The 21088-nt window shown below is 43.2% G+C and overlaps 1 protein-coding gene across 4 annotated transcripts in view; it reads left to right on the top strand.

Moving 5' to 3' along the window:
- The window catches only part of LOC137423449 (clathrin interactor 1), an 87249-nt gene that overhangs the window by 40635 nt on the left and 25526 nt on the right, over window positions 1-21088 (top strand). For 3 of the 4 annotated variants that reach the window (XR_010983710.2, XR_010983709.2, XM_068110639.2), the window contains exons 2-3: window positions 5840-5944; window positions 11316-11412. Coding sequence is in view for 2 of the 4 variants with exons in the window: in XM_068110639.2 (XP_067966740.1) it covers window positions 5840-5944; window positions 11316-11412 (202 nt within the window). In the remaining 2 variants the exon portion in view is untranslated. Of the gene's footprint in view, window positions 1-870; window positions 947-5839; window positions 5945-11315; window positions 11413-21088 lie in introns of all 4 variants that reach the window. The other variant, XM_068110640.2, reaches the window with a different exon arrangement.

Here is a 21088-nt window from a genome sequence, read left to right as displayed (position 1 = left end):
GTTTAGTTGGTACTTTGACAACTTAACGAAGTTTGGCATTTTGAATCGCTATATTTTGTTGTAATGCGTGTGGCCGGAGTACCGTTTTCATCGTGTGGTTTCAACTTGAAGCTTCAATTTTTCAAAGACAGGTGTACAATAGATCCCATAATTATTATTCGCCGATCAGAATCTGCCTTTAAAAAGTAGGAAGGGGGATTTGGCTTGTTGCATTGGTGTTTGGTGCTGTGTACAAGTCCGTATTGCTTTGCCAGGCCATCTAGGCATTGTTTCCTTGTTGCTTTCACAGCATGGTTGTAAATAAGGTATACCAAGGGGTCCCCACAAATGGAGGAGAGGGTTTGATTGACTAAATGTACTCATTAACCAGTGTCTCATTCACACCCTTAACTTGTGTCCCTTGAGGACAACTGGTTCTTAGCGACATGTGAAACACGCATCGTTGTCGATTTATTAATTCGATTGCAAAGCCTCGGAGTGCAGGTGTAATGGGGGCTTCAACCTGGCGTTTGGGAATTACATGTGTGGTTTTTATTTTATTACTCTTGTCTGTCCTAACAAACAGTTAAAAAGTAAATCCGACGAAACCTGAGCGAAACCGAAATGTTGCACTAACAACAATGTTGATTTTAATGATGGTGTTAACAGCATTTTAAAGTTGCCTTTTGTGACGTTGAAGAGGGTTGTAACGATTTTAAGGCCGAAATGCACCATTGTCTCATTTGGACCCTATGCTGAGCACAGTGTCGTCACAGCTCCACACACTGGATAGAAACGTTCATTACAAAGGAAATAAAATTTCAAATAATTGTTTTGCTAACTTGGTATTTTGTCTATTTTATTTTCCTTTTCGTGTCTATCGACTTACAGTACAAATTGTTGGGAGTTGCGGTGTGGGGGAAAGGGCTGCGTGAATCCATTATGTACTTCTCACCTCATGTCTTTGGTAAGGAAACGCTCTTCACATGAGGCAGTGGAGATCCCATATTAAATAAAAACTGACCGTCCTTGGTGTAAATGCCTTGGAATGCAACCTCGTGTTTTTTGTTTATTTTTTTTCTGTTTGGTTGTTTGCTATGCTTTGTTTGCTTTTTTTTTTATCCTCCACTGACAGTCTCTCGAGGCATTATGTTTTCAGGTTGTCCATCCGTGATCAGTTTCCATTTCCGCGATAACTTAAGAATGGCTGAAGGGATCCAAGTCAAACTTGGTACAAGTATGTATAATGATGCAAAGATTAAGTGATTATATTTTGGTGTCAAAAATTACAGGTCATGTCAGGTAAAAATTGTGGTACTTGAGAACAGTCTTATTTTGAAATACCAACTTCTTTCCTGGAAGTCCTAGCAGTGTCCATGTGTTTTATACCTCTCCCACACCTCTCCCACCCCACCACTCTGGGGCCCGCCACCCATTCACAATACCCCCTTTCCCATGCCTCCTCCCCCCCAAGCCCTCTCCCTCCCACAGATCTGCCGATGTCCCTGTTCTCCACTGTTGTACTTGTGTGCTTCCCTCTCTCTCCCCTTCGTCTCCCACTCCCTTTATTGTATGTTTTGTGTGTCCGGTTTTGTTTGTTGTTTTTTTGTGATTGTTAGCTCTTACACGAGCATGGATCTTGCACACCAAAAAAAATTAAAAAGCTGAAGGGATTTAAATCAAAGTTGGTACACACACACACACACACACAACAACATGCATTTTAAGGCCATTTTCCCTGCGAGAGAGGGGGTTAGCCTTGCGGTCCCCATGACAATCTTCTCCATCTTGCCATATTTTCTGCATCTCTCCTTGTTAACCCCCATGCCCGCATTTCTTCTTCCACCATCTTTAGCCAAGTCTTTCTCGGTCTTCCCCGTCTACTTCCTTCTACATTCATTTCCATCACTCTTCTCAACCAGTCACTTTCATCCTTCCTCAACACATGACCAAACCATCTCAACCTGTTCCTCTTCACAGCATCAATCACAGGCTCTATTCCCATCATCTTTCGCAATTCATCATTTGTCTTCCTCTCTCTCAACGATACTCCGCACATCCATCGAACCATTCGTATTTCCACCCTTTCCAGCCCTCGTTGCTGCTCTACGTTCATTACCCATGTCTCGCTCCCATAAATCATAACACTTCTCACACATGCAGCATACACCTTTCCCTTCAGCTTCAACGACACCCCTCCTCATCAGCACGCCACTCAGTTCCCGAAACTTCTTCCATGCACATCTCACTCGAGCAACCGTTGCCGAGTCTGATCCACCTTCTCCATTCAGCATGTCTCCGAGGTAGCAAAATGTTTTCACACCTTCCAGCTTCACGCCGTCTCCAAGATTGGTAAAAATCAAAGTTGGTAAAAGAATGTATAATGATGTAATATTGTTTGCTTGTTTGGCTGTGAGCTGGATTTCTCAAACAGTTGTGGATGGATTTGGACTTTTGGTGGACAGGTTGTTGGGTGTGTGACAAGGACAAAATGATTCGATTTTGGTGAAGATCCAGATCTGGATACTATAAAAATATTTTTAGTGATTTTTCACCATTGAGAGATATGGGCGAAACGATCTTTCGCACTATATTTCAAAACGTTGTGCACATGTTGTGACGAAACTTGTTGGATGAGTTGGTTAGGTGACAAAAACAAGCCGATTAGATTTTGGTTCAGGTCCGAATCCAGATCTGGCCTATCGGTGGGATACAAAACGTTAACTGTTCACCAGGCGGAGGCATGCTCTCTACTGAGTGCCGTTCTAGTTTGCTTTTTTTAAATTTTGTTTTTAATTTTTCTTGTATATTTTGCTTTGTTTTGTTAAACTATAATTAGATACACCTGTGATACAAACGTAACCCGCAGTTTCAGCTTAAAACAAACTCGACAGTGTTTTAATTTGAGTGTATCTGATCTCCCTTTTGACCACAGTATTTGTTTAAATCTTCTGGGATTTTTTTCCTTATTTGTTTAAAAATATATAACCACCTTTAGAGGCCATTTTTCCCCGCAAGGCGGGGGTTGGCCTTTTTCGGGAACCGTGGTTGTTGTTTTTTGGTCCCCTTTTTGAAGCAATGTTTTACGACCGGATGCCCTTCCTGACGCCAACCCTTTTTGCCGCCTTTAACGACAAACAGGGAATTGCCAGTGAACTGGTACTCAATTAGCCGACTTCGGAAGGATGACAGGCTGAGTCAAACCCCCTGGCGTTAATTCAGCGATCGACCGGGATTCGAACCCAGGATCCTAGGATCCTAAGCCGGCACCCTAGCCGCTAGCCCAACACCAGGGGTTTCCATCTTATTTGTTTATTGCCTTTTATTCCTAATGTTTAGAAATATGCTCGTTCTAATATTTGCTTTTATCTTATGTCACTTTTTGGGAATTTTTGTGCATGTCAACGACTACTGAAGGTCTTCATTTGCTTGTGAATCTGTTGTACGTCAAACATAGCTCTGCTACAAACCTTGTTGCTTAGTTGACCGATTGTCTGCCTTTTATCGCAGACCAGCCATTGCCCCCATGAATACCCCAATAAAATATCGCAGGAGTTCTGTGTGCAAGAACAAAGTTGAACTCTATTCACAATACTTATCCAATGTACAGTAGTTTGTCTTTGTTATCGGTGCATTTAAACTACTTGTAACTGTACTCTCTGAAAATAATGGATGCATTGATTTATGGATGGAGTTTTGTAATTAGGAAACGTGTAATTGAGTTTGGTTCCTCGTTGGAACTTATTCATACTTCCTTGATCGTTGAAGTACAATCGTAATGGTGAGATGTTGGTCGGACTCGAATACTTGATTATAAGGTTCATGTTGTGTGCATATACCTTGTATCAGCAATTGCCCAAATAATATATGTATTGATGAAGATCAAAACAAGTGGAAGCATCAGTTCAGCAGAGCAGAAAACTGTTTTCATTGTAAATTAGATGATTGTTCACAGGGTAACACATTTTGAGCCACCTGCTGCCATAGTGGAAAACACTCCTAGGTGCTTGATATTATTGAGAGGCAATTGAAGAAGAAAAAGAAAACAGAGCACATATTTATCATGCATGTCATTGGAACACGTGTATCGAGATGTTGAGGTTTCATTGTGTATATATTTTGCATGTAGCATGGAAAGGGAAGAGAGGAAAACATGAAAAAAAGTGAGGGGGGGCTGGAGGAGATGAAGGAGAGAGGGGTGAATTAAAATTTAAATGGGTGGAACATTTACTGGGGATGCGTGTGCTTGGGAGGGGCGGGGGAGTTGGTAATTTCTTTTCCCACTCGTGTGCATACCACTGTGCATGCCTGCTCCAGAGCCCACCTGCTCCCCACCGCTCCAGAGCCCACCTGCCCCCCACCGCTCCAGGGCCCACCTGCCCCCCACCGCTCCAGGGCCCACCTGCCCCCACCGCTAAGGGGCCCGCCAGCCCCCTGCAGCTCCGTGGGCCTACCTGCCCCTGCAGCTCTGGGGCCGCCCGTCCTCCACTGCTCCGTCCCCTGCCCAGTCTCGATGTGCGAGCATTCACCCATCTGCTTCTTCAGCGCTCTCTCCACCACCTATTTTATTTGAGACCCTTTTATTTTATTTTTATTTTTTCTTCCCCTCATCTCAAACAATTGCTTTTTAAAATTATCTCACTGGAGCAATGACTAATTTATCTTGTAATACATTTTTATTCAACAATGCTGTTTGTATATTTTTATTATCTTTATTCTGAGGCAATTAAATTAGACATGACAATCATTCTGAGGCAAAAACAATGAGGCAATTATTGTTGACACTAGCATGTAACACAGGTTTAGTATTGGTCTTTGGGGGTGGGAGGGGTTTCATACAATTATTGTAAATCTCCTAAGGTGCTGTTCATCCTTTTTCTATCATTTGTTTGGATAAACTTTTTCTATCAGGATTTTCATATTCAGCCTTTCTTGCCTTGCGGTGGTATTTCTAGCGCACAAAAATTCGACTCCTTTTCTTTACCATTACACACCTGCCCCTATAATTCATATTTTCTTTATTTTTCTAGCTGGAATTTTCTGTCATCACTAAATTTTCTCTTTCAAATAATTTCCCAAAAGCAGTTATTTTTGTTTTGAGATCTAGTGGGATAGGAGACTTGGATTGCCAAAATAGTGTAAGGTATTTTTATTATCATTACTTTATTTTCATTTTCATACCCTGGGGCAGTGCTGCTCGGGCAGCCGAAGAGGGTCTTGTAGGTTCCAGCTTCCCTATTTGGTGGCGTAGCGTGTGACATGAAATCGATGGGCACGTGCTAGTGCTGGTCACAGCTGAACGGCAGGCTCCCTTGCCGTGGTGGCCCCGTCACGCCGGTTGTCAGCACCCGTCGCTCTCCGCCCGGGGCCATGTCGGACGGGATGTATCCACGCTTGATGCCCATGCCGACACATGGTGGCCCATGTCAAGCCAAGCCCATCAAGTCGTCGTTCAACTTTATTTTGTCATCCAATATGGGCCCTGGGGTAAATCGAGGTGCCCCTTGTTGTGGAAAGGTTACATGTGGCCCTGCGGCTGTCTCGCCCGTTTGCCAAATGCCCGTTGGTGCCCCAGGGCATGTTGTGGTGTCGGGCCATTGATGCACCAAACAAATCCACTTTATCTGGACTCGATGGCAATTAAATTGGTCAAAGTTTGCAATTGGGGGCAGGTTATCGTGGTTCGTCTCAAATCGGTGTCATGCTTTTCTGGCATCACTCAAGTTTCTGTCTCCAAATAATTTCCTAAAAGCAGTTGTTTTTGTTTTGAGAACTAGTGGGATAGGAGACTTTGATTTCCAAAAATAGTATCCATTGTACGATTTTGAGCACAAGGTAAAATTTTCCTGTCTGTCCACAGGACGAACATTGTAATGAACTACACGGAGATGGAGAGCAAAGTGCGTGAGGCAACAAACGATGACCCCTGGGGTCCATCTGGGCAGATCATGGGAGAGATTGCACGGTGAGTCATTGCTCCTTTTACTCACCAATCCAGCACCCAAACATTCATTGTTAAAAAGGTGATCCTCAAACATACCAGGTGCTACATCTGTCCACAATTTTCACTCCCTTAAGAGAAGGAAGGCAAAATAACAATGCATTTCGTGTTAAAGAAAAAGACTTTTGCCAATGTTGAATGAGGGTGAAACGCAAGACTATTTTCACTGGTAATCGAATATTGCTCTTTATTCCTCATTTCAGACATGGTACAGCCCCAGCTTTTCTGCCTTCCCACCCCTCGCAAACACCCCTTCCCTCTCCCCCAATCTTTCTCTATTCCAACCACACCCTCTACTCTAATTTCTGTCATGTCTAACTTTCTCTACATCTCTCACACCTATTCTTTTGTTATTGTTCTAGGTATACGTTACATAGTATTCATAGAACCACCTTTAGAGGCCATTTTTTCCCGGCAGAGCAGGGGTTGGCCTTTTTCCGAACACCATGGTCCCCTTTTTGAAGCAATGTTTTATGCCCGGATGCCCTTCCTGCCACCAACCCTGTTAGTCGCCTTTTGCAATAAACACGGAATTACCAGTGAGCTGGTACTCAATTTGCCGACCTCGGAAGGATTGCAGGCTGAGTCAACCCCACTGGCGTTATTTCAGTGATTGACCGGGATTCGAACCCAGGATCCTCGGATCCCAAGCCGGCACCCGAACCGCTAAGCCATCGTCAGGCTCTAATAGTATATATTTCATAGGTTACATAGTATTCATAGGTTACATGTTATTCATAGGTTACATGGTATTCATAGGTTACATGGTATTCATAGGTTACATGGTATTCATAGGTTACATATTCATAGGTTACATGGTATTCATAGGTTACATGGTATTCATAGGTTACATGGTATTGTTACATGGTCCTCCCGGTGACTACCTGGTCTCGGTGACCCCCGGACCGTGAGAGGAACTCCGCCAGAAAGATCTATGATTTATACGCTTTCGTAACGCAATCAATATGAAAGACACAACAATTCAAGTCAATAAGAAACCCCACACCAAGGATCCGGATTCATCAATAATATATTCCCCAATCAATCAACAACCATCAATAATCAATCACCAATATTACTAAGATGGCCATCTCATGTATGTCCCCCCTTTCCCCACTCACGACCCCTCAATGGTCACTGTCCCTCACAATGTCTCTGGGCCCCTCCTGGCCAAGGTGAAGGTCGACTTCTCCGCACACGGGCGGTTGAACGGACCCCTGGCTGACGTGCTCCAACGTGCACGTCACGTACCGGGAACAACTGCTGCAGCGCCCTCCTCCTTGCCCAGTCAAGCGGTCAAAATCAAAGCGCGGCTGGCAAAGCGCGCGAGGCCCAAGGTGCGACCCGTACGCGTCCTTGTAGACGTCGAGGCGAACTGTGCCGGACGCTTGGTTCCGTGCACGAACCCACGGCAACTTGACGTGTAATCGGTAATTACCCCGCGCAGGTAACTCCTTTCGCCAGACGGGCTTTCAAACGCAGCGTCCCCCACGCTGCTCAATATCGACACCGCTCGCGTCGGAGCTGGGCGAGGAAGAGGAAGACCGCCGCTTCTCCCGGACCTCGTGTCTTTTTTCTTCTTCCGGTTCACTATCCCGTTTCCGGTTTCCGGTCTCCTGTTATCCGGAGCCTCTCTAACCCTTTAACCACAACAACCTTTAAGAGAATAAACATTAATAAGCAATGACATGAATAGTAACTCCTCTAAATCCAGGATCCGTAACAGTATTCATAGGTTACATGGTATTCATAGGTTACATGGTATTCATAGGTTACATGGTATTCATAGGTTACATGGTATTCATAGGTTACATGGTATTCATAGGTTACATGGTATTCATAGGTTACATGGTATTCATAGGTTACATGGTATTCATAGGTTACATAGTAATCATAGTCGTGTGTTCTGCCCGAAGGCCAATCCAGGACTGCCGAAGCAGTCTCTTGGCAAGTGTTATACTGGATGGTTTACCATTGCCTTCCCAGCAGGGGTTCGTAATTTGTCCATGGTGCCGGCGATTGCTTGCTTCACTTCACGTCCATGTTTAATGTTCACCAACTAATGTCGGGAGACGGGACGTCCAGTTTAACGTCCATCCGAGGGACTACTCACACATTGATTAAACAGCTTGCCTGTGAAACAACGGGGTGACAGATTATACCTAGGTCGGGATTCCAACCAAGGCTAGACACCTTAGAGGTGAGGGTGCATACCTCAAAGCCAACCTGTCGGCCTATTTTACATCGTGTGTGTGTAAAAATCTCATGAACTTACCCTCTTCCCTCAATATTTTCTCCCCAACCCCCCGATCCAATCATCATTTCCCTTTTCTTCCTGTTTCCTCTTCTCTTCAGTTTCTATATGCTCCACAACCTTACAAATACTTAGCAAGGAGATGGCCTCTTAAAAAATTTAATTGAAACTTGTATGACTCGCTGTACTCTCCAGGCATTCTCATGTCGGGTGAGTCATCACTATTTTTGAGGGCACTCCCAGCCTTGTGATGTCACTCTCATAATTACGGCTGCACCTTATAACACTCATGGCCTGGCCAAGTGTAGTGATGCATTTGCAGGTTTTCTTTTTCATATTTTTAAAATACAAAATAAATGTGAACTTTCTCAATTTTGGCAGCTGTTACGTGCTCCTCCCCAAACCCCCTGGTCACGGTGTACCTCCGAGCCCCGAGAGGAGTCACGGCAGAAAGATGTGTTATTCTCTATGTCAAAGATCAATGGTGAAGCCACACCAATTGTTACCAACAAACAAATATTGTATTAAGATCACACAAGAATAACAGTACAACAATAATAGTAATCAAAAGTACAATCAATATATATCCTATGATGGTATCATCAGGTTCGTACAACATAACTCACTGTGCTCCAAGTGAGCGAAAAGAAGAAGATTCCCAATGTCTCTAATCACGGCTTCAAGCCAAAGTTGATTCCGGCTTCAGGCCAAAGTCGATTCCGGCTTCAAGCCAAAGTCGATCCGCTCCAGCGATCGTCAGAACAATGTCCAATCGAGACCAGAATCCCGTTCGGATGACAGTCACAGTCACGCGGCCAAAGATGCGCAAAGGCGCCCTCCAGGCGACTGGGAAATCCATAGGTGCCCTCCAGGCGACGGGGAAATCACACCCTCGGGTATGGACGTTTCACGGCTCACAGTCGGCGACCCGCAAATTAACCTTCAAAAGCCACGTTGCACACACACACACCAGATGAACGTCTGAATGTGGTGAAAACGGCTGAAGCGAAGCAAAGACCTTGCGCGATGCGCAAAGCGCGCGAGTCAAAATGGCCGACGGCCCGTTCTCAAGGCGTAACGGCCCGACGATGATTCTCCTCGGAATCCACCGCAAAACCTGACACGCAGGATGATCTGTCACAGCGATAACAACTCTGTTGCAGGAATCTCTTTCCTGGGAAACCCAAAGTTCACTCGTGACTCTTGCTCGCCAACGTTCGCTCCAGACCGCAAAGCAACTATGCTTTCTTGTCGAACTCACTCGCTCCGCCTTCTTCTCCTCCTCCTTCTCCTCTTCCTCTTCATCGTCGTTCGGTTCCGGTTTCATTTAAAACGTTAACTTTTTTAATCTTTTGAAAATAGTAATATCTATTTCCCTTAAACGACAACAATAATAGTACATGGAATCAAAAATGTTTACAGTGGATGAAAACCACAACAACGGAAGTGACGAATCCGTAACACAGCACATAGCCAGGTCCATCTCAAACAGTCAAATTAATATTGTTTAAATGCTACGCTCTCTTCTGCATCACCTCTATCTACAGTAACATATGTTGACAATGGGGTGGGTCAAGGTTTGAGTGCAGAAAATTTATAAATCACTGGGTCTTTATTCAATTCAAACCTTGGGTCAGCGATGTTCTCTATTCAATTTTAAGGGGGTGAGGTTTTCATTACACTGTTTAACTTTGCTCGATCCTTTCTGTCTTTTGGTCACTTCAATTGCAAACGTACTAGTTTTGGTTTGTTTGGAAACCTTGCAGAATTCTTCAGAATGGAAAATTTATGCTTCTACCTCCCCGCTACAAACATGCAGCCCACTCTTGGAATAGTTTGAGGGGCTGTCAATAAATTAATTCCTCCATCCACGGATGTGAAGAGCTTTCCCACGCAATAAGGAATGGAGAAACAAACTTGCGTGCCTGGGAACATCCCCTCTCGCACCTTTTCTTGGCCAATGATATCAAGCGCAACACATTAGCAGGTGATGTCATCGGTCAAGAATAACGACGAGAAGGTTGTCCCACTGCACTCGGTTTTCCCCAACCCTTTGCCGTATAGCTGGTTGTACAAAAAAAAAAAAAAAAGGTTTCACCTTTGCTGCTCTTCTTTTTTAATTGGTCTATAAATGCATATTTCCCCATTTTCACTAATATTGCTTGCAAATGAAGCTTTGTTTTTTAAAATATCTTTACATGTAATATGTATCTGTAGATATATATATTTATTTTTATAGCTTTTTCACAGACTTGTTGCTATTGGTGAGGAGGAATGCGTGTTGGAATGCAGAAATTGCTACTCTCCAGGGGGTTCTTGCAACTCCCAACTATATCTGTCCCGAAGCATTTCTGCCAAAAAGTTGAAGGCAGTCGTCTGTGCCACGTTTACTTTGCTATTGCCGAGAAAACAGAAACTGTGGTTAACCTCTGAGTTTCCACCAATTATGTATACGCACACCAAAATCAGTAACTTTTTTCCTTTTTATTGCTTTATGGAACTTCATCATTTTGTTTGTACCCTCCACCCCGCCCTCATTCCTTCCTCTCCCGCCCCACTTTATCCACGAGATATTGTTTTTGCTCATCTGACAGCACTGTCTCTGAAATTGATGACTTCAGCAATAATGCATAGATGAAGGTATTTGATACATTTTGGAATTAAATAAGCGAGGCGATTCCATTGGCCGTGGATAGCTAACTCGAGGCCCAGCTCAACAATCCATTTGGCTGTCTTCATTTCCATCCAAATGAATGGACATTCACCGGCAAACTCCATGATGCATTGTCCATACAATTCTCTGTGCATTACTCCTTGGTGAAGGCTTGTAGTGTCACTTGAGGGTTATTTTTTTTTTCTTTGCTGTCATGAATTTAATAATTGAAGATTGGCATGAGATATTTGCCGCTATTTAAGCATTTACTATATGAATCTTGAACTTTAATAAACTCTTTTTTTTCCACGTGAAATTTGATACACTTTGCCACTTTAGTTTTTTTTTTTTTTTTTGCGAAAGTTCTTGATGTGTATTTGACAAGAATGTTTTCAAGAATAAGCCAGCTCTATTGGCATTTCTTGCAGAGCTACGTTCACTTACGAGCAGTTCCCCGATGTCATGAATATGATGTGGACGCGCATGCTGCGTGAAAGCAAAGGAAACTGGAGGCGAGCATACAAGGTATTCCCCGATGCTTCCCCAACCACTGTCAGTGCTCTGTGCCTTTTCCCCCTCCGTCTGTCCAACCCTTCATTGGGCTGCTACCACTGACCACAACCCTGCGTGCCGGTGGCCGCGAAATGCCAGTCCATCCCCTCAATGCACATACTTTTGTGTTTATTTGCGTGGTCACACTTGTCACCCTTTTTCCCTCCAGGGCATCCCACCTGCATGCCGTCCAGAGTTGGCGACGCGTACAAATTTGCTCCTTTGTCCTTACAATCCACATTATTATTTATGTCTTGCTGCAGAACTTACCCAAAGCATTAAATAAACACCGACTTGTTGCAGCCACCCGTACCCACTTCTCTCTGTGCCTGCGCCCCCATTAGCATATTTCAATGACCCCCTTCCATGGTCCCACCGCGATTTCTGCATCCGAACAAAGTACTCCATTATGCGGTATGCTTATTAAACCGTTATGTCCACACAATGCATGCATAAGCCCAAATCCCTCGTGTGATAATCATTCTACGTTCAATAATTCACCAGCGCTTCCATGCTGATCTGTGTGTCGGAATCTCAAGACGGACATAGATTTCACCAAAAGAATGCACAGCAAACACCTTCACCTTGCTTTAGAAACTCGAATAAGGCGTCCCTCTCTCATTGCCAAGTCACCCAACACTTTGACCTTTACATTTCTTCGTTCTTTGTTTACAGACCAATGTAATTTGCACTTTTTAAACTTCTTGCACAAGTACTGTCATGCAGTATTATTTCTACAAGTCTCTGTCAATGTTTTTCTTTTGTTTAATACCTTTTTTTCTTTGTTTTGTCCACACTTTATCGCACATATGAATGACTGCATGTTATACCAAAAAACGATAATTGGTTTCTTTGTGTAAGTTGTATATAAATTATTAGGTCTTTCAATACTAGCAATACATTTTCCTTCTGCCAGTCATAATTTCTTTCAACTTGTTTTTACTTTTATAACTTTGTGCTCTTGCACTTTTTTTTCTTCTTGGCCTCGCCGGTTCCCAAAGGGACAGGAGAAGCTATAGTAACATTGCTGTGCCAGTCAGTGAGTTTGCACTGGTTCTCAGATCTACTGTAATTTGCATGCCCCCAGTGAGGCCTTGCATTGTTAAATGCTGCTCCATCTTATTGTTTTGTGTCATTTCAAAGTAAGCTCAACTCGAGTTTCAAGAACTGAGAATTGAGTGAGAGAACCAAGAAAAAAAATTATATCATTAAGCAGTGATATGCCTGCAATCATTAAGTAGTGACAACAATGGTAAACGTCCCTGCAAGTTCTGTGAAGGGAGCTTTATTGCATCCACAATTGGGTATGAAATGTGTATTGTATTCTTTTCGGCCAATCTTGCACAAGATGTAGCTGCTTCTACACAAAACACTGTGTAATATGGGACTTTTGTAATGGCGTAATCCACCCCAGAATGTCCGGGGCCCATGTGCAGAAACACATAGAAATAGCGATATTCTGGACATGTGAACTGCTATCGTGCATGTGTGACAGGGTTTGTTACCTAAAAGGGCTCATAAAGCTTTGAAAAAAAGCCGAAAATACTTGGAAAATTACTTGAGAGAAAGCACGTGGTGTTTCCTCTGTTCAATGAAAGAGGTATAATGAGCCACCTTATCTGGTTTTGGTGCTTCTGAATCCCGATGGGCACGTCATATCTGGCTCTCGTTTATGATTCATTAATTCTCCATCACAGGTGAGCTGACCTCTTCTTAGCCATTCCAAAGACCCTTCTTCGTCTATGGCCAATCTGTCCAACCTTCTTTTTTTTATACCTCCCTGCTCTTTTGTCATCTTCCAGTTGTCAGTGTATATTTAATGATGTTTCGCTTCATAATATTCTTTTGTCTTTTTTTTTTTTTTTTCAATCTGGGGCTGTATTTGTTGCCGTGTTGGTTTAATGTGCGATATCATCTATATGCACCTGTCTTTGGAAAGTTTTTGCTAGGTGGGTTTGCTATACCTTCTCTCTGGTGTACCGTCTTTGTTTTTGCGTACAATTTGGTTTTGGTAGTCTGTTGAACTTTTCACGTATTCAGTCAATCCTACTGTTGTCATGCTGTGCACTTGATTGAGTTCCATCAGGCCGCTGACTCCTCGTATCAGCAGGTACATTCTCGGGATGCTCTAGTTTTTGGGGAGCATTTTGTGGATGGTGAGATGTTTCTTTGTTTTGATATCGTTTGTTCATTTCTGTTTGTGGCCATTTTATTATTCCGCACCTTGTGCTGGAATACTGCTACTGGTAATTAGTTTATGGCTATGATTTTGTTCCTTGTGTTACGGATTCGTCACTTCCGCCCTTGTTATTATATACTTTTAGGATTTTTTAGTTTCAGGTAATATTGTTGTTAAGATTTCTCTGTGTAATGGAGATTACTTTAGTAAAAGGTAAAAATAAATGTTTGTGGAGGAAAAAGAAAAACTCGGCAAAGAAACCGGAAGAGGAGGAAGAAGAGAAGTAAAATCGGCAGGGGAAGGAGACAGCCGTCAGTCGCATCGAGGCTGCGAGCTGACTTCTTCGATATTGGTTGCGAGGGAATTGAGGCTTCCCCTGAAAGGGATTGCCCTCGACGTCGTCCCATTCTGCAATTGCAATTCAACCTGCATCTCAGGTTTTGTACCAAGCATGAACTATTGTTGGTGGAAAAGCATGCTCCTCCATTACAGGCAGATCCGCCATATTTTGAGTAGGCCGTCTGCCTGGTGCATCTTGTTTTGTCGTTGGGATTCCCACATTGACCTTATCGTGTTGATCGCCGTTGGTTTCCATATCGGCTTAATCGTTGGTGGACGGTGGGGTGTGTGGATTGCACTCACGTTTTGGGGGATCGTTACCCCGTGCCACCATCTTCCCTACCTCTCACTTCGGAACTCCTCGTCCACAGCCGCCGACCGTTACCTGCCTGTTGGTCTTGCTGTTCCGCATGATTTCGACCTTCGCGCAGCGTGGGGATTCATGCACGGACTTCGGGATTGTCACCTTCCACTCACGTTTGGCGTATCATGAGTTTATTGATTTGAGAGTATTGTGGAATGATGGTCCAATCATGTGGTATCGTTCATGAGATGAAAGTGATATTTTCATGGTACCTTCATTAAGAGTGTTATTATTGTGTGAGTTTTCCTAATACAATAATTACTTACTTTGTTCTACACAATTGTATTGGTGTGTTTTACCATGGCTTGGAACACTCAAAATAATAGATCTTTCTGCCGCGTTCCCTTTCGAGACTGAGGGGCACCTTAACCGGAGTTTGGGGAGGTAACGGGTAACACTTGCAGAAAGGTATGTTTTCAGGATCAACCTCGTTTTCACAGATATTCTTTGTTTTATTAGTCCCCTACCGGTGTACACCGGAGGGGACTATAGGTTTGCACGCCGGCCCTCCGTCCGTCAGTCCGTCACGCAAAGAACAGTTTTCCGGACTTTTTTTCGAAACGCTTAATGCTAATGATTTCAAACTTGGCACATGGTTTCTTCATGATACGTTACAGATCAAGTTCGAACTTCACGACGTTTCATTCATTTTTGACAAAGTTATGGCACTTTGAACTTTGATAATTCTGATGATCCTTAACTCAGTGCCATTTTAATTTTTAATTTCCTTTAAAACCAATTTCTCTGCAATAATAGGACCGATTGAGATCAAATTTTCACCATAGGAGGGACTTGGTCTGTAGACTATTTTAATGGTAATTATGACGTCACAGGTCACGTGGTACGGCCGCCATATTGTTTTTCGTGAAAACACGAAAACCCCTTTTTCTCTGCAACGGCTGAACAGATCGAGGCCAAACTTTGCAGGCAGAATCGCATACCCATGATGCCATGCGTCACATGGTTTCAGAGTTATGACGTTTTTAAGCATGAACCTTTAAAACCGAGCCCCTCCCTCATTTTTGATCCAATCGAGGGGAAACTTCACAGATCTGTTCAGCATGTCAGTCTACTATAATGTCCTTTTGGAATTTGTGATACGGCACGTGGTTTGGCAGATATCGTTAATTAAACGAAAGTATTAAAAAAAAAAAGGATATCTCTTGTTTATTCTAGAGTTCTCAAGCCGCACCGGGCGCCCTCAGCCTCATCTCGCGAACGTCAACAGCGCGACACAGCGCATGCTTTCGGGAAGGGCGGAGCCAAGCCGAGCAACATATATATATACACATGTATCGATCATTGATCGTGAACCGGAAAATATAATAAATTACTGCTATTTAGCGACTTGAAAGGTTCTTTATCAACAACTTATTTATGGTGCTTCTGCTGACCTGTCCACAAGGTGTATAAATCGAAGTCCCGAGTGCGAATCACAGGTGAGCCCGTCCTGAGGTAATTAGCGATTGGGAACGATTCAGAATCTGTGGGTGAATAACCCTTGGTAATTTCCCCAACAGTTTTCCGGACGACAGACTGCCGGTAGGGGACATGTATTGCAGCGCAATACTCAGAATGCTTGTTTTGGTCGATTTTTATGTTATCCGTTTTTGGTGGTCTTCCTTGTATGAATGTGCACTTGGCACACTTATCCAGGCCAAATTCAATTTGAATGTTGTTTTCTGATTACCGTTTCACTAATTTAAGTTGCTCTGCCAGTTTTTCGTCATTTGATGCAAAGTTTTAAATAATCCCTGTGCAGTAGATGTGTCACCTTTGTTGTCTCTGGACTTTCTATTGGATGTTTGGGTGTATCCATGTCTTTTCACATTAATGAGGTTGTGCAGTGGGTCCAGAGTTGGTAAAAATATGAGGTGATGAAAGGCTATCACCCTGGAAGATCCTGCGTTGTATCTTCAGCCCTCATACTTTTGAGTGCTGGAATATGAATGTGCTATTCTAAAGCTCTATTGCTTTCTCAATCAGCTTGATTATTTGGGGGTTGATCATGTGCAATTGCATGCATTTTATCATCCATGAATGTAGAACACTATTGAAAGCTTTTTTGTCGTCTATCCATACTGTGAATAATTTGCTTCTTCTTGCATTGCAGTTTTCGAGTATGGCTTTGTTTTGTAGTAGGTAGTCTATTGGTCCATAACATCCTCTTTTCCATCCCTTCTGTTCTGCCCAAGGCCTCCTTATTGTTAGGTGGTGGTTCATCATTTCTGTGATTATTCCTGCCAGACGTTTGTACGTTGTTGACTGAGGTGTTATTGGTCTATACTTGGGAGGTAGTTGGATTCCTTCAATTTTTTGGATGAGGAAGGTGTTACCTTCTGTGATGACGACTCATTCATTACCTTTTCCTCTTGGATAAGATAGTTGAAAGGTCGAGCATGGTGATTGTGGCGAGCATCACATTGATTTAACCAGAAGTTTGGGATCCCAACTTTGGGCAACATTTGGATTTCCATCTGGGCTTGCACTTTTAAAACTTGGCATTTTTGCTCATTTTATTTTTATTTACTTTGTGTGCGTGTGTGTTTTTGTTTTAACAGGAAATTACAACAACTCTTCACTTCGAATCCATGGATATTTCTTGTATTTATACACTACCGTTCAAAAGTTTTAGAACACTTCAATTTTCCAGTTTTTATTGAAATTTATGCAGTTTAATGTCCAGTGAATAACCTGAAATGGTACAAAGGTAAGCAGTAAACTGCTCGAGGTAAAAAACAAAAAAATTCGGTGAGCAAAAATGTGAAAATAATATAAATTGCACAGATATATTGTAAAAAAAAAAAAGGGCCTTCTTCAGGGAACAAGTAATGGGTTAACAGCGTGCAGCTGTTCTGCAGCAATGTAAGTAAATTAAGCCTTGAAAGTTAATGCAAACAATTCCTACAGGTGGCCCAACCTCTGCTGATTACTTGATTACAAACCCCCCTGTCTGTATAAAAGCAGTATTGGAGCAGACTGTTATTATACCCTCTGAAGCATTATTTGGACAATATTGCACTGCAGGAAGTAGTATATTGGAAACTGGAGGAAACTCTGACAGGAAGAGGTCTGGCAGACCCAAAGCCACAACAGAATCAGAAAACAAGTTTCTGAGAGTCAACAGCTTGCGTGATGGGTGGCTCACAGGACAACAGCTTCAAGCACAGCTTAACACTGGTCGAAGTAAGCGAGTCTCAGTTTCAACTGTGAAGAGAAGACTTCGAGCTGCAGGTTTGACAGGTCGAGTGGCAGTAAGAAAGCCATTGCTAAGATGGCAAAATAAGAAAAAGAGGCTTGCCTGGGCCATGAAGCACCCGCCAGTGGACTACTGAAGTCTGGAAGAAGGTCTTATGGACCGATGAATCAAAATTTGAAATCTTTGGTTCATTATGCATGGTTTTTGTATGCCGTCGAGTAGGCGAAAGGATGGTTCCTCGGTGTGTGACACCAACTGTCAAACATGGAGGAGGAAGTGTGATGGTCTGGGGCTCTTTTCCTGGATCCAGAGTCAGTGACTTGCACAGAGTGACTGGCACCCTGAACCAAAAGGGCTACCCCAGCATTTTGCAGCTCCATGCAATACCCTCTGGTATACGCCTAGTTGGTCAGGAGTTCATCCTACAGCAAGATAATGACCCTAAACACACCTCCAGGCTATGTCAAAACTACCTTCGAGGAAAATAACAAGAAGGTAGGCTTCAAATAATGGAATGGCCAGCACAGTCTCCAGACTTAAACCCCCTCGAGCCGGTTTGGGATGAACTGGACAGAAGGGTGAAAGCAAAGCAACCTACAAGTGCAACACATTTGTGGAATTCCTGCAACAGTGTTGGGAAGAACTTCCTGAACAATATTTGATTTCCAATGCAGAAAGTATGCCACGAATGTGTTCGGCGGTTATATCTGCAAAAGGTGGCTACTTTGCTGAGTCAAAAATTTTAATTAAATTTTGTTAAACAAAATGATTCTATGATTTCTTTTTTATCTCCAATTGTTTATTTGTTCTATGCTTAATTTCAGAGTACATTGAGACATTCAACTGCGTAAATTACAATAAAAACTGGAAAAATTGAGGTGTTCTAAAACATTTGACCGGTAGTGTATGTATTTCTGTAAATCTGATTTCCATCCATGAACTCTGCTTTCCATGAACTCATGAACATGAACATCCATGAACTTTCCAATCTCTGCTCACCTTCACTCCTTCATTCCTCTTTTCTCCCGCCTCTGGAACAAACTCCCTCACTCTCTTCAATCCCACTCCACCCTCCAGGTCTTTAAAACAGCTGTTCACCACCATCTCTTATCTTCCCCCATCCAAAACCTTGATCTTTTCTACCCCCACTAATTTTACCCCAATTCCACTTTTTTGAAATACCAACTTCTGTCTTGGAAGTCCTTGGTGTCCTTGTGTTTTATACTTCTCCCTCCCCCCCTTCCCATGCCTCCTCCCCCCAAGCCCTCTCCCTTCCACACATCTCCCTGCTCTCAAATGTTGTGTTTGTGTGCTTCCCCTTCTCTCCCCATCTTGTTTTCCGCTCCCTCTTTTTATATATTTTGTTTGTCTGGTTGATTTGTTTGTGAAGTAAATGTTAGCTCTTTCACGAGCCTCGATTCAGTATGCAAAAACAAACAAAAAAAAAAAACATAACAATTATGGTTTACCATTTTAAAATTGCCACTCTTTCGTTTAAATACTCATTAGGTTTATAAACTAGAACGACTCTCTCGACGTCATGACATTGACCAGATATGCTTCCGCCCACATTATTACCTCATTATAATATTTGTACCAAGTTCTATTTAAATCCATTCAGCTGTTCTCAAGTAATCACATTTTTACCTGACATGACCTCTGACCTTTGGCCTTTGACCTCTTGGCCCCAAATTATAATCAGTTGATCTTTTCATCATTATACATACCTGTACCAAGTTTGAATTGGATCACTTCAGCCATTCTCAAGTTATAGACCTATTGCAGACTTTGACCTTTGACCCCAAAATCGAAGCAGTTAATCTTTACATCATTAAACAGGGTGTTTCAAAAAGATTGATGCAACTTTGACTTACTGCCATTTCTTTATATATATTTTTTTACATATACCGTTTTCCTTTTCAGGGTCTCGTGGTGTTATAGTGGTATTTGTTCCCTGGGATTTCTATCTCCGTAGCTCAACTATGCCATTGTCAGTGGAGCAGAAGACAAAAGTGGTGGCTCTGTGGTATGAGACTAAATGATATGCCGACACCCGCCGGAGGTTCTGCCGGGAAACCCCCTCAGAACATGTGATGGACCCACAAATTGTGCCGTTCAACGTATTGTAAAACATTTTGAGCACAAAGGTACAGTTCACAACCAGAGCAAGGGCAATAGTGGCAGGCCAGCATCAGTAACCAAGAGCCAAGCCAACATCGACCCCATGCGGGATTCTGCAGTGGATTGTCATTCCCAAGAAGTCCCACTGCCAGCGCTCCCAGGAACTGGGCATCAAACCAGCATCAGTCTGGCGTATCCTCACTAAGGAACTGAAGCTTTTCCCATACATCATCTGTATTAGGCATAAACCGAGTCAAGATGACATGCGAAGGAGACTTGATATGCGCAATTGGCACAGTGACTGGATGGAGCGGTACCCAAACTGGATCAACCTGATGTTGTTCAGTGATGAAGCCCATTTCCACTTCAGTGATGAAGCCATCAACAACCACAACAGCATTTTCTGGGGGGGGGGGGGGGGGGGGGGGAGCAGAACCACCTGAGGAGATCACTGAAAGGGCCTAAGGTCACATCGAGAACATCAATTACAAGGATTTTGTGTAAATTCCAATTTAAAACCTTGGCTCTCACTAAATCTAGCAGTGAATTACTGCAATAGCAATCAGTGATAGAAAATACCATGTCATAAGCTTTCAATAAATGTTTGGTTTATGTTCCTGAGGTTTCTGTTTTTTGTAAAGAAACGTTTAAAATTGTATCAGTCTTTTTTAAACACCCTGCACATACCTGTACCAAGTTGGAATTAGATCACTTCAGCCGTTCTCAAGTTATAGACGTATTACAGACTTTGACCTTTGACCTCTTGACCCCTAAATCTAATCAGTTAATCTTTACATCATTGTACATAATTGTACCAGATTTGGTCAGAATCACATCTCTGGTTCACAAGTTATCGCGGTAACAGGATTTTTACCTAACAGGACCTCTGACCTTTATCCTTTGACCTCATGACCCCAAAATCTAATCAGTTCATCTTTACCTCATTATACATACCTGCACCAAGTTTCACTAAGATCCCTTCAGCCGTTCTCAAGTTATCATGGTAACGAAAACGTATGATGGACAGACGGACGGACAACCTGAAAACAATGGCGTGTCCAATTGTGTCCAAAACCCGATGGGCGTGTCCAAAAGGCCGGCGGCTTAATCGCCGGAGGCGCTATAAAAGGCGCGCACACAAGAAGCAAGAGAGAGAGTCGTGAGGAGTCAGTCAGTGGAGTCGGTGGTCAGTTGGTTGCGTTGGTTGCGGTGAGGAGTCGGTGGTGGTGGTCAGTTGGTTGCGTTGGTTGCGGTGAGGAGTCGGTGGTAAAGAGCGAACGAACGCACAAGAAAGAGTTGAGGGTTTGGACCAGACGAGTCGGACAAGGCCTGGCAAAGCACGCGACGTCCACAGCAGCCACAACAGCAGCTTGGGGGCCTGAACGGCGGTTTGGAGCAGAGCCGTGAAGGAACGGCGGCTGCTCAACGCGCCGGTTGTGCTGCAGGA

Source organism: Myxine glutinosa, chromosome 3 (genome assembly GCF_964187855.1).
Source record: "Myxine glutinosa chromosome 3, kmMyxGlut1.1, whole genome shotgun sequence".
Taxonomy (NCBI): Eukaryota; Metazoa; Chordata; class Myxini; order Myxiniformes; family Myxinidae; genus Myxine; species Myxine glutinosa.
The sequence above is the reverse complement of the archived record's forward strand: the minus strand, read 5'-3'. Positions and strand labels throughout refer to the sequence as shown.